The sequence below is a fragment of the Chiloscyllium plagiosum genome, unplaced genomic scaffold (assembly GCF_037043375.1).
Source record: "Chiloscyllium plagiosum isolate Xiang-an unplaced genomic scaffold, Cpla_swu_hap1 HiC_scaffold_6, whole genome shotgun sequence".
NCBI lineage: Eukaryota > Metazoa > Chordata > Chondrichthyes > Orectolobiformes > Hemiscylliidae > Chiloscyllium > Chiloscyllium plagiosum.
In genome coordinates this window covers 4,526,126-4,540,613 of record NW_028270144.1, presented here as the reverse complement: position 1 = coordinate 4,540,613, position 14,488 = coordinate 4,526,126, and the positions used below count along the sequence as shown (strand labels likewise).

At 41.2% G+C, this 14,488-nt stretch overlaps 1 protein-coding gene across 2 annotated transcripts in view; it reads right to left on the bottom strand.

Annotated features, from left to right (window-relative positions):
• Positions 1-14,488, bottom strand: part of diaph3 (diaphanous-related formin 3) — a 582,462-nt gene that overhangs the window by 92,264 nt on the left and 475,710 nt on the right. For both annotated transcript variants that reach the window (XM_087987864.1, XM_087987865.1), the window contains 2 exons: positions 4,301-4,396; positions 2,429-2,488 (listed from right to left, as the gene is read on the bottom strand). In XM_087987864.1, coding sequence (XP_087843990.1) covers positions 2,429-2,488; positions 4,301-4,396 — 156 coding nt within the window. The remainder of the gene's footprint in view (positions 1-2,428; positions 2,489-4,300; positions 4,397-14,488) is intronic.

Below are 14,488 nucleotides of genomic sequence, written 5' to 3'. Positions count from 1 at the left end.
CCATGTTTCCTACGTTCTATGTTTTCTAGATTTCCTTTCATTCTTCTAAACTGCAGTGACAACAGGCCTCATTAAGTCAATCTTCCCTCAAATCACAGAAATCAATGTAGTGAATCGTCACTGTCATCCCTCAATGGCAAGTATATATTTCCTTTGGTAATGGTGGGTGTTCACCAAGGCCCTGCACAGCCACAGCAAAACATCTTGGCTCTTGTACTCAATTTCTCTTGCAGTAAGGGTCAAATAGCATTTGCCTTACTAACTGCTTGCTAGATCTGAAGGTTTGCTTTCAGTCTCTGCTGTATATAGGTATCAACATTTCCCAATCTATCATCATTTAAGTAACAGTCTGTCTTTTTGTACCGAAGTGGATAACTGCCAACTTACCCATATTTTATTGGAATCATGAATGTGGATACCAAGATCCCTGTGCATCTCAGAGCTTTGCAGCCATTCACCAACTGGTTAATATTTCTTTTTATATTCTTAATTTACCAGATCATTGCCTACTCAATTACACTACCTACAAACCTTTGTAACCTTTTTATATCATCATCACAACTAACTCTTCTGCTTCTCTTTGTGTCATCAGCAAATTTAACAAAAGCATATCTTTGCTCTCTTCATCCAAGTGATTGATATAAATTGCTAATATTTGAGCTTCCAGCACTGATACCTGTGGTACACTATGTGTTGCATCTTGCCAGCTAGCAAAGGATTAATTTATGCCGACTCTCTTTTTTTCTTGTAGCTAACCAATGTTAATCATAAAATGGCCCATACAAAAATTGTTCTTATTTAACACTTTTATAACTTCTCATACAAGGCATCATGCTTAGAAGATCTCCAATAATGTCTTGTAACAAGCACCCATTCTTTTCTTCAACAGTTTAACAACTGGTGACTTGTGTTAATCAACTTTCTTTTGCAAGTCTCTTTTTTCCTTTCTAATATTTCCTTCATGCTAGGCAGGTCAATCCTCAATCTTTCCTCAGTGACACCCTATGTCAAGGTTAGAAATGTATGAGTAACTTTATTGAAACATCTAAGATACTGAAGGGTTTTGGAAGGATAGATGTGGAAAGGATGTTTCTTCATTTTGGATTATCTTGAACTAAGGGTTGCTTTTTTAAATGGACAATGCTTATTTGCAAACACAGATGAGGTGAATGTTTTTCTAGTAGACTTTACATACTTGAAACTCTCTTCCTGGAAAGGCAGTGGAAGAATCTTTGAATACTTTTAAGGCAGAGGTGGATGGATTCTTGGTAAGCTCAGAGGTGAAAGGTTATGTGTCGGTAGGTTTGTGATTATAATGAGTTCAGTCACAATCCACATGAATCTAGATATGAATGTACACTGTACCAAAGAAAGTCTAAGGAAGTGAGAGTAGTAATTGCAGAATAACCTTTCAGTCTCCCCTGGTCGCAAGGATGGTGCCAAAGGACTTGAATCATTCCATGAGCTCTAACTTTGCTCACAGGTCTGCTGTATGGTGCTATTAAACACCACTAATCTTCATAAAAGGAAATTTGAGTTGTAACTAAGTTAAAGAAGTCTATGTGTGCTGCATCATGTGCATTGCTCTCTTCAACCCCCTCTGTTATCTCGTCAATAAACTCCAGCAAGTTTGTTGAACATGATTTTCTATTAAATCCATGCTGGCTTTCCTTACTTAACCTTCATTCTTTAACATGACTCTCAATTTTGCATCAAATTAATGTTTTGCTAGCAAAAGCAGAAAATGCTGGAAAAGCTCAGCAGGTCTGGCAGCATCTGTGGACAGAAATCACAGTTCACATTTTGGGTCACATGGCCTTTCCTCAGAATGGGATATTAGAATGTTTCTCAAAGTTTACCCATGACCAAAGTTAACCTGGCTTGTGGTTGCTCGGCTTATCTTTCCACCATCTTTTTTTGAACAAGCTTAATTTTAAACCATTCTAATGTCTCACCAGACTCCTCTGTCATATTGCAAAATGAAAACTCTAAACATTTAATGAAATATGATACCTGCCGAACAAGATCAATGAAATATGAGATAAATAATTGCGGCATTAAGGAGGTTTGGTTGACCATTAACTCCATGAAATATATTACCTATGGGGTTGAAGAGGTTTGGAAATAGCCTGATAATATAATTTAGCCCACAGATTTCTTAGTTTAAAATCCTTCAAAATCTCTTAGCACACTTGCTGAATAAAGTATATCTTACTAGACTCTGATGACATGAACAGTGAAATTGTGTTAATTGAAAAGTGATTTGTAAAGAAAAGGAAGCTTTGAGTAAATCTCTCTAGTGTATAAACATTGAATTATAGAAATTTACATAGGTTCATTTTTGAGAAAACTCCTGCAAATAATTTAGGTGAGTTAGACCCAAGCAATGAAAAGAACATGCATATTAATATAGAATTTCTTTTTTTACCCTGGTTCCAAGATTTCAAAACAGGCCATTGTGATCTTGGACTTGTAGTCTTTTGAGTATCTGTAAGAGACATGATACAAATAAATGAAATCGATATGTCTGTTTAGATTAGATTAGATTTTAGATTAGATTACATTACAGCGTGGAAACAAGTCCACACCGACCCGCCGAAGCACAACCCCTACATTTATCCCTTACCTAACACTACGGGCAATTTAGCATGGCCAATTCACCTGACCTGCACATCTTTGGACTGTGGGAGGAAACCGGAGCACCCGGAGGAAACCCACGCAGACACGGGGAGAACGTGCAAACTCCACACAGTCAGTCGCCTGAGGCGGGAATTGAACCCGGGTCTCAGGCGCTGTGAGGCAGCAGTGCTAACCACTGTGCCACCGTGTCACCCTGTTAATATGGAAATATGTGCCAAATATGAAAAAGTTTATTTTTAGGATATCTCTTGGCATTACAAATAGCATGGATAGACATTAATCACTTTACTTATTGAGTGACTTTGTAAATAACAAAGAAAGAAGAACAAAGAAAATTTATAGCCCAGGAACAGGCCCTTCAGCCCTCCAAGCCTGAGCCGATCCAAATCTACTGTCTAAACCCTATAATAAGGTCGCCCTATTATAAGAAAGATGTGGATGCTTTGGAGAGGGTTCCGAGGAGGTTTACCAGTATTCTGCCTGGAATGGAGGACTTATCTTATGAGGAGAGGTCGACTGAACTCGGACTTTTTTCATTAGAGAAAAGGAGGAGAAGAGGGGACCTAATTGAGGTATACAAGATAATGCGAGGCATAGATAGAGTCGATAGCCAGAGACTATTTCCCAGGGCAGAAATGACTAACATGAGGGATCGTAGTTTTAAGCTGGTTGGAGGAAAGTATAGAGGGGATGTCAGAGGCGGGTTCTTTACACAGAGAGTTGTGAGAGCATGGAATGCGTTGCCAGCAGCAGTTGTGGAAGCAGGGTCATTGGGGATATTTAAGAGATTCTTGGACATGCATATGGTCACAGAAATTTAAGGGTGCATACATGAGGATCAGTGGTCGGCACAACATCGTGGGCTGAAGGGCCTGTTCTCTGCTATACTGTTCTATGTTCTATGTTCTAAACCTGTCAGTCAATTCCTAAGTATTTGTATCCCTCTGCTCCCCACCTACTCATGCATCTGTCCAGACACATCTTAAATGAATCTACCGTGCCTGCCTCTACCACCTCTGCTGGCAACACGTTCCAGACGCCCACCACCCTCTGTGTGAAGTCCTTGCTGTGTGTATCCCCCTTGAATTTTCCACCTCTCACCTTGAAAGCGTGACCTGTCGGAATTGACCGACAGTAGATTTGGATCGGCTCAGGCTTGGAGAGCCGAAGGGCCTGTTCCTGGGCTATAAATTTTCTTTGTTCTTCGTTATTGAATCCTTCACCCTGGGTCTCTATCCACCCTACCTATATCATTCATGATTTTGTAAATCTCAATCAGGTCCCCACTCAATCTCCTTTTTCTAATGAAAACAAACCTAACCTACTCAACCTCTCTTCATAGCTAGTTAATTTGATAGTTAATTGTATTAAAGCAAGAGATGGGTTGCATATGTTACAGAACATAAAACTTGTCATTATGAACACGAAGTTTACTTCATTGCATTGATTTGCAAACAAGTGCTGACAATAGCCAAGTGGAATTAACAACTTTCTGACAGGAGCCATCTGAAGAAGAATATTAAGTTATCTCCTGACATTGACAGGTTCTGTGCCCTGCCATTTCAATCTATTTTTGAAAATTTATCTTTTCTGGGGAACAGTATGAGCACAATGCACCTTAACTCCCTTTGAAACAACATCAAATAGGCACAGAACTCACCTTTAGGCCTTGCTGTCCGTTTCCTTCGGTCTCTGAATGCTTCACCTGACTGCAGGGCCTCTAGCAGGCTATCCATCACTCCTGTCTCATCACCCTCTGTGGGAAAGGATTGAGGGAATTTTATTAGCCCCAAGGGTTACCATAGCAATGTCAAATCGAACAGGGAAAGACCACTATGTTATGACTAAACCCAGCAATTTCAGAACCAGACAAGCCCTTAACTTAATCAGAAATCAGTTTTCCTTTTACCAAGGTTAGTCATGTTTTAGATTTGGTCATAGCCAATAAATGAAGATCGAAGTTGAATTGATTCACCTTTGATTGTTACTTTCAATGGGTAAAAACAGTTAGATTGAACAGATTTTGTCACACGATGAGTTGCATAACATCCAGAACTGCCTGGTAGCTTTTTGCATGTTAAAAAGCTTCACTTGTAATGGACTGCAGTGTTCGTTGAACAATTGTCACGAAAAATGAAAAGACTTATTTCACAGATCAGAAATAAAGGTCAACACAATCTACTATTTATGCCACATTCTTGTCATGTTCCCTCTCCACTTCACCAGTCACATAGATGATGAGGCTGGCATTAACACAATCAATCATTCTTTAACACATCTCAAAAGCTAATACTTCCTGTATTGGCATTTTGTTTCACAGACAGGCAGGCTTATACCACAAAGCAAAGGTTTTATCTAAATAAATCACCTGTGAAAGGTTGAGAAAATTGTTGACCTTTATTTACTCTACGCAATTTTAAATGGGATCATTGTCTCAGGAATCATCTGTCATTCGAAGCAAACAAATTATCTAAATATTATTTGAATTCTATGTTAGCTGATTTTATTTGAAACCCTACACAAAACAGCAAGCAAAGAAAATGATGAAGCATACATTTCTCAAATGATGTAGTAAATGGAATGCTTAATAACTATCTGAATAAAATAAATCAAAAATGGAGTTTGACATTGATACATAACATTTGTGCAAATATTTGAACACAAGTTTGAAACAATAAATCATAAATATTTTATTCTAGCTAGGCTCACAGGATTACTTTATTTTATTCAGTACAAAACACTACATAGCAAAATATTATAAAGAAGAGAAGAACAGAAAACGAGATAGTAACAGAAAACAGATAGTAAGAGATTGAAGAAGTATTTACAAAGGAAAAGAGTAACTAAAACTAGTGTTGGTTGCCAAATGAATGAGTTTGGGAAAGCTGGAGAAGATACTTCTCCAAAGAGTTGAACTGTCAAGAGGTAAATGCGATGGAGCAATGTAAAATCATAACTCTCATCAAGGAAAAGGTGCTGGAAAAGTATTAGATTAAAAGGCTGACAAGTCTTTAGGACTAGAGGGCCCACATTCTACATTCTCAAAAGTAATGGGTGAAGATTAGTGAGCCTAATCTTCCAAAATTTGTTTAGACTTGAAAGGGTCCCAGCAGATTAGAAAATTGTGCATTTAAGAAAGGAAAGAAACAAAGAGCAGGAAATTATAAGCCAGTTACCCTTACATCTATTAGAGGGAAATTACTTGAATGTATTTTTTTTGAGATTATAGCAGATTGTTCAAAAAAACATACTGTCCTGCTTTTTGTGCACAGGACATACCCGGACAATTTTCTACATTGCCAGTGTTGTAGCTGTACTGAAGTAGTTAAGAGTGGTACAGGCGGTTCTGGAGCACAGGTCTTCAGTCCATTTCAGATGCTGTCCATTTGGTGTAAGCAGACCCAAAATGATGTTAGTGAGGGAATTCCAGGATCCAATGTCTTTGAAGTTATGGTGATATATTTCCAAGTTACAATGGTGAGTGTCTTGGAGCAGAACTTGCAGTCAGTGATCTTCCCATATATCCCCTGTTTTATGTGGTTGTGATCATGTGCTTGGAGGGTGCTATGTAGCCTTGAATAATTTCTGCAGGGCATCTTGTAGATGGTACACATCACTACAATTGCTTGTGGAAGAGTGAGTATGTGTAGATGTAGTGCAAATCAATTGGACTGCTTTCTTACGGATTGTATCAAACTTCTTGAGTGTAGTTGGAGCTGCATCCACCCAGGCAAATGGGCAGTATTCCATCACACTCCTGATTCATGCCTTGTAGGAGCCAGGAGGTGAGATTCCATGCCTCTGACATGTTCTTTTAGCCACAGTTTACTTATGACTAATCCAGTTCAGTTTCTGGCCAATGGTCGCCCCAGAATGTTTATAGTGGGGGAAATCTGAGATGACAATGCTATTGAATGTCAAAGGCCAATAGCTAGATTCTCTCTTTTTGTAGATGGTCATTGTCTGGCACTCCTTTGTTTAAATATTACCTGGCCCTGTCAGCCAAAACCTGGGTATTGTACAGATGTGGCTTTTTTTGGACAGGGGCTGTTTCTGTATCTGAGGATTACAAATGGTGCTGAACATTGTACAATCATCAGCAAACATCCCAACTTCTGACCTCATGATGGATAGAAAGTTATTTATGAAGCAGCTGAAGATGGTTGGGCTGAGGACACAGGCAAAAATGTTGAAATATTTTATATTAATTTTTAAATGGGTTTATGCATTTGTAATACTAATACTGCAAACAAACCAACAGCACACCCATGGGATCTCCGCTATCAGGATTCATAGCAGAAGCGGTAATGCAAAAACTAGAACAAACAGCCCGACCAACCATCATAACAAAAATCTGGGTCCGCTAAGTAGATGACACCTTTATCATCACAAAACGAAACAAGATAGAAGAGACATTTAACATCATCAACAACACCCTCACAGGCATAAAGTTCACCAAGGAGGAAGAAACCGACAACAAACTCGCATTCCTGGACGTCACAGTCGAAAGAAAGGACAACGGAGAACTACAAACCTGCGTATACAGAAAACCGACAAACACTGACCAAATACTTAACTACACCAGCAACCATCCCAACACACACAAACAAAGCTGTATCAGAACACCATTCCAACAAGCCACCACACACTGCAGCACAGACGAACTTCGGAAAACAGAGGAGAACCACCTATATAACGTATTCAAGAAGAACTGACACTCAAAATATGCAGTCCGCAGATTCCTCAGGAAGAAACCACGACAAGCAGACCTAACACAGCCAGAAACCCTAACCACCTTACCATACATCAAAGAAGTTTCAGAAATGACAGCCAGACTACTAAGACCCTTCGGAATCCTAGTAGCACACAAACCCACCAACACTCTCAAACAAAAACTAACTTAAAAGACCCAGTACAACCCATGGACAAAATCAACGTCATCTACAAAATTCCATGCAAGGACCGCTACAAACACTACGTAGGACAAACAGGAAGAAAGTTAGCCACCAGGATACACGAACACCAGCTCGCCACAAAAAGACATGACCCTCTCTCCCTCATGGCCCTACACATGGATGAAAAAAACCACCATTTCGACTGGGACAACACACCTATCCTGGGACAGACTAAGCAAAAACATGCCAGAGAATTCCTAGAGGCCTGGCACTCCAACCACAATGCCATAAACAAACACATAGATCTAGATACCATCTATCAACCCCTCAGGAAACGAACAGGAAATGACATCACCACAAACCCCAGGAACCCCATCCAGGACAAACATTTAAATAGAAAGCAGGAGACAACAGCTTCGCTTCACTTGGAGGTCGCCACTGATGATGTTACCGAACCAGGTAATGAAACATCTGGATATCAAACCTACAGCTCAGTGAGCAAACCTACACCCTAAACCTCAACCTGAGCTACAAACCTTCACAAACCTTGTGATAGATATAATGGATTGTGAAGCACTTTCCTTTCTAGCCAGATATCTACCTGGCTTATCTCCAAATGCAAACAACCTTTGTTTGGCAAAACAGACCTTTTTTTGCCACCTGTGTGTGCACTGAGTTGAGAGCAACCCTGAGAGCCGTGACCTGCTGCAGCTTGACCACTGAAGGCCTATTATGATGTGCTTCTTCAGCTACCTTCAGCCGGGCCTCCAGCATCTGTTGCTGCTCCCCCCTCTGCCTCTTTCTAGTCGTTGAATATGAAATGATCAGGCTTCGTAAATATGCCTTAGTGGTCTCCCAAAGTACCGAATGATTACTGGCTGTACCCAAGTTGATATCCCAGAAGGCCCTGAACTCTCTTGTAATGTACTCAGCAAATTAGATATCCCTTAACAGGAATGGGTCCATGCATCAGTGCCCTGCATCTATTGCGCCACCCTTGATTTTAACATCTAAATATAGTGGTGCATGGTCCGAGATAGTTATATTGCCAATTTTGCAACTAATCTTCTGTCCAAAGAGAACATGTCAACTCGCTGTGGCACTTGTGTGGGTTGGAATAGAAAGAAAAGTCTCCTCCACTAAAGTGAACATACCTCCACACGTCCACCAATCCCAACTCCTCACACAAGTCCACCAACTGTGCAGCTTGCATGGGTGTGCTCGCCAGGCCCCTTGGCATCCTGTCTACCCCAGTTAAAATCTGGGGTATGCTTCTTTAACATGGCAGGTATTGGCTCCAGTGCTGCCTCAATTTTTCTCGGAGTTTAGCAAACACTGAGATGGAATTAAAATCCCCTCCTATGATCTTATGGCGCACCCCAAAATAATGTGGCAACTGCATCAATTAAAAATTTAAGAGGGTGCACTGTGCTCTTCTCCCCGTATTAGAGCTTTAAGAATGATGATCTATCCATGTTCATCCTTAATTTGCTCAGTTACCTGGAATGGGAGGTTCCTTCTTACCAGTATAACCAGTCCTCTACTTTTAGAGCTAAAGGGGGAAAAGAATAACCTATTATAATGCCCCCTGCTGCAATTTCAAATGTTTCTTATCAGTTAAATGCATCTCCTGCAGCGTGACAATGTCAACCCTTTCCTTCTTAAAGCTTGAAAACACCTTCTTTCTTTCAAGTGGGGGAATGGCTCCCTTTTACATTCCAGGTGCACCACCTAAACAGATCACTAGCCAAGGTCGTTCAGAGCAGCCCATGGCTTCCCAAGAGGAGGAAGCTTATCTGCGGTGCAGCAAGTGAAAAAAAAACTCTATAAAATCTAAAAACTACTCCTATGAAAACTACAATAACTAAAAGAACTAATCACTACATTTAACTTAAACAATAACCCAAATAAACCCCAATTCACTAGAGATCTCTCCCCATGCCATAGGAGGCAATCCTCCCAATTCTCACTACCATCCTGACTCCTTCCAGCTGAGGGCGTGCCTCAGTCTCAGGCAATTCGCAGACAAGGAAAACATGTTATTCACATTCCTGAGAGTTAACAATTGACACCCAGCCTCCCCCTCCACACCTCATCTCCATACACCTTAACCACAGATATAGCCACCCCCAATCCAGAAAAGAACAGCAAAAAAAACCCAGATAATAATCAGCCGACCTAAATGTTAAATAAATCAGGTTTTACACCAAGGCAGTCCAAAATCTATAAAACCGATAACCACAAAAAGGGAGAGTTTAAAAAAGGGCAGAGAAAGTAAAGAAAAACTGTACCATTGTCCATAATGGTGCCCCTTCCCCCCGCCCTCTGACCTGAGTCCTTTATTTCAAGGCGCATAAGCAGCCTTCAAACTCAACCCAAAAATCCAATTCAGCACTGAGACTGAACAATCAATACTGGCCTGGACATGAGGGAGAACTCCCTTGGCTGTACTAACAATGACATCTTTCTTTCACAGTCATCTGAGTTAGCCCCTTGGTTTAAGATTTCATCTGAAATATGTGGCAGCTTTGACACTAACTCTGCCGTCCCATCAGCGATGATTGCATGACAGAGTGGACTCGATGGGCCGAATGGCCTTACTTCCACTCCTATGTCTTATGGTCTTATGGTCTTATGGAGTTCACAAAGTCTTTTGTCTTTTCTGCCGAATCAAAATTATAGACCATTCCTTCGTAAGCAAAACACAAGACCGCCGGGTACCTCAAGGAATATTGAATGTTTAGGTCCCTTAATTTCCTCTTGGCTTCATCAAATGCCTTTTTCTTCTTGATTATGCTCCAGAGAAGTCTTGAAAGAACATTATTCTTGAGCCTTTGTATGTTAAAGCCTGTGGATCTCTTCCCAGTCTTCATGCTATTTCAATCATTAATTGTTTTTCTTTATAGTGCTGGAGTCACACTAAGACTGGGCGGGGGCATGGATCCAACAGAGACCTGGGCATTGCGATCCAGTAGGCCCGCTCCACACTAACCCCCAGCCATAGGAACATCGGGAGCCACTTCTCTAGGAATCCAACAAGATCCTCGCCTTCCTCACACTTCGGGACACCCATCAGCATTTTTCTTTTACTTTTATTTTCAAGGTCGTCCACTTGTTCCTGAAGGACCCAAACCTGGCCTTCCAGCATTTGGATCTGTCCTCCTGAGTCCTCCACTGCAGTCTCCAATGCTGTTGTCCTCTGCTTGACCGCTTCCACTCATCTGTCCAGTATTTGGATCGTCTGTTCATGCTTCTTTAGCATAGCAGATATCGACTTCAGTGCTGCTTCAATTTTTCTCGGAGTTTAACAAACTCTGAGAGCAAATGCTGCTGCCCCGTTGAATCCAAAGGGGCCGCCATGGGAGTTTGAACAGTGGCTGCGGGCACCCCCGACATAGTAAGGGAGTGCCCTGCCTGCTGTACTCCTTTCACCCCTTTCCTTTATTCAATTTCATCCTGATCTTAGAGCTTTCAAATCACAGTTTTAGAAGCTCTAGATATTTGTCAACTCTATATTATCAATTTTCTCCTGGGGTGGTTAGCAAGGTGGGGGCGTAAAGGTCCACCTTGCCCAGGAAATGCCACAGAGCCCAGCACAGCAGACCTCTCAGATCACCGCCATCTTGGATCTCCGATCTACAATTTTGAAAGGTGTACTGGTTCGTGACTGTCTGTTTGACTACTACACCAGATATTGGTTATTTCAGTAAATCAATCATTATTTGCACAAGTATCATTTTTAAGTCTGACGGACATTCCCCATATATTACAAGTATGTGCCAACTGCAAGAATATTAATTATACAGGAAAATGTTCTGGGAAAGTTTAACAATATCTTTTTTGGTCTGGACAAACTATGTAAGTGTACGTAAAAAAGATACTCTATTTCAGCTGCAATTTTTAACGTTATGTTTTTAAAAATTTCTAATTGTAAGTGTAGAGAGATAATTCAGAATAATTCACTGTTACTTTCATTAGTCGCTACCAATGTTGTTTCCAAAGTGTGGCAAAAATGATTAGATTAGATTAGATTAGATTACATTACATTACAGTGTTGAAACAGGCCCTTCGGCCCAACAAGTCCACACCGATCCGCCGAAGCGCAACCCACCCATACCCCTTTAACCTAACACTACGGGCAATTTAGTATGGCCAATTCACCTGACCTGCACATCTTTGGACTGTGGGAGGAAACCGGAGCACCCGGAGGAAACCCATGCAGACAAGGGGAGAATGTGCAAACTCCACACAGTCAGTCGCCTGAGTCGGGAATTGAACCCGGGTCTCTGGCGCTGTGAGGCAGCAGTGCTAACCACTGTGCCACCGTGCCGCCCAATGATGTCACATTGATTGATTTTTCCATTACATTATGATATATTTTTTAATTTTTTAATTTGGTGGGCGACACGGTGGCACAGTGGTTAGCACTGCTGCCTCACAGCGCCAGAGAGCCAGGTTCAATTCCCGCCTCAGGCGACTGACTGTGTGGAGTTTGCACGTTCTCCCCGTGTCTGCGTGGGTGTCCTCCGGGTGCTCCGGTTTCCTCCCACAGTCCAAAGATGTGCAAGTCAGGTGAATTGGCCAAGCTAAATTGCCCGTAGTGTTAGGTAAGGGTTAAATGTAGGGGTATGGGTGGGTTGCGCTTCGGCGGGTCGGTGTGGACTTGTTGGGCCGAAGGACCTGTTTCCACACTGTAATGTAATCTAATCTAATATTTTACCACCACAACAGAATTATAATGTTCTTTACACTCTTATCATATCAGACCAACTGATTAGTATTCTTTGCAGAAATCTTCAATAAGACGTGAGAAAAGGAGTCACTGCCTACTGATATCTTGTAAGAAGAAATTTATAATTACCAAAAGAAATTCCACTGTCCAAATATTTCATTCAGAACCTGATCTTCTAAACCTAGAAATAATCTGGACAAACGTGAGTGACAAAATCTTTTTCATGATCATACTATGTTTTTTGATGTACAGCTTTTCAGTTTTCTCAGTTGGCCCCTGTGACCAGGGTGATGGGATGTTATAATAGTGCAACTTTTAACATGTTTTTCACAATATGTATTTTTGCCTCACTCTAATTTAAATTTCTAACCACTGAATAGGTCAGATAACTAATCTGATAAAAGCTCCAGACAGAAGGTGAACTGTTCTGTTTACTCCGCAGAGGTTGGGTGCCAGAACTGCTGAGTACTTCGAACATTTTTTGATTCAGATTTCTTTGTACGTTTTTACCCACTGGATCACCTGCTGTCAACCCTGTCAATTGTACTTGACATTGATCATTGCAAAGCGAATATTGGGCAAGTAGCACTCAGAGTTTGTCAGTTAGCTATTTCAGAATGATCCAGCATGGAATCAACAATACCACAATTATCAGTTCAAACTTCGTATTGGCCAGTATTGCTTTTTATCCTGAGACCAATGAATATTCAATGCTGCTTTAGTTCTGGGCCCACAGACACGAATATGGAGTTAAGGATGTTGTAAAGTGAACTCTAACCACAGCTCATCCCATGGGAAGATCAATCTGGTACATTTGCACAAACCATCGTCTTTTTTGGTACGGTTCTGCAGGGTCCCCTTGGTCTAGAGTGATTGAGGAAAATCATCTGGTCTCCTGACAAGATGCTCTTGTCTTAAACAATGTGTATTGTGTTAATTGGTAACAACTACGTAGACAGTGGTATCATAGGCACTGTTAGTGATTCTATGAGGGAATCGTCAATTTTAGGTCCTACGCCTTTAATATCTAAAGCTAGTCCTCTTTCAGGATTCTTGTAACATCCCATTATTGTTAAGGGTGTTGCTTAATAATCTCCTCAGCATGAACCCTTTTCGACCCTTACTTCCTTACATAATACCTTCCCCAAAACTGTTCACAGATTTGTGTTCACTAATATATTTATCTCCCCCAAAGTCTCTGAATTCAACACTTCAGGCAAACTGGCGTTCACTATTTTCCCAGAATTTATTATCTTCAGATTTAAAGATTAGCCAGTCTATGGGTTGAAGACTGTTGATTTCATGGACTCATTAAAGTTTACAGCACGGGAGGAGGTGATTCAGCCCAACGTGGCTGTGACAGTCAACCAAGATCTGACGACACTAATTCCATTTTTCAGCTTTGGTCCAAAGCCATGGAGACCATGGCAATGTAAATGAATATCTAAACAAATCTTAAATGTTACAAGAGTTTCTCAACCCTCTTTCAGAGAAAGAATTGCAGACCGCTAACACCCTCTAAGTTGGAAACATTGCTCCTCAACTTTCCACCCAGCTTGTCTTGAATCTATGCTCACCAGTTATTGACCCCTTTACGAACGGAAAAAGTAACTTGCTTTCCAGCCTATCTATGTCCCTCATTATCTGATACACTTCTATCAGGTCCTCTGTCAAGCTTCACTGCTCCAAGGAAACCAACTCCAGCCCGTTCAATACATTTTGTATTCATTTGTGGGATGTGGGCATCGCTGGCTGGGTCAGCATTTATTGCCTGTCCCTAGTTGCCCTTGAGAAGGTGGAGATGAGCTGCCATCTTGAACCACTACAGTCCACCTGCTGTGGGTTGATCCACAATGCGCTTAAGGAGGGAATTCCAGGATTTTGACCTGGCAAAAGTAAAGTAACTCCTATATATTTCCAAGTCAGGATGGTGAGTGGCATGGAGGGGAACTTGCAGGTGATGGTGTTCCAATATATCTGCTGCCCTTATCCTTCTAGATGGAAGTGGTTGTGGATTTGAAGGTGCTGTTTGAAGATCTTCAGTGAATTCCTGCAGGGCATCTTGTAGATAGTACACATTGCTGCTACTGACAGTCATTGGTGGAGGGAGTGGATGCTTGTGCATGCAAGTGGGCTGCTTTACCCTGGATGCCATAATATATTTTTGGGGTTGCACTCATCCAGGAAAATGGAGGAATTCCATCACATTCCCAACTTCTGC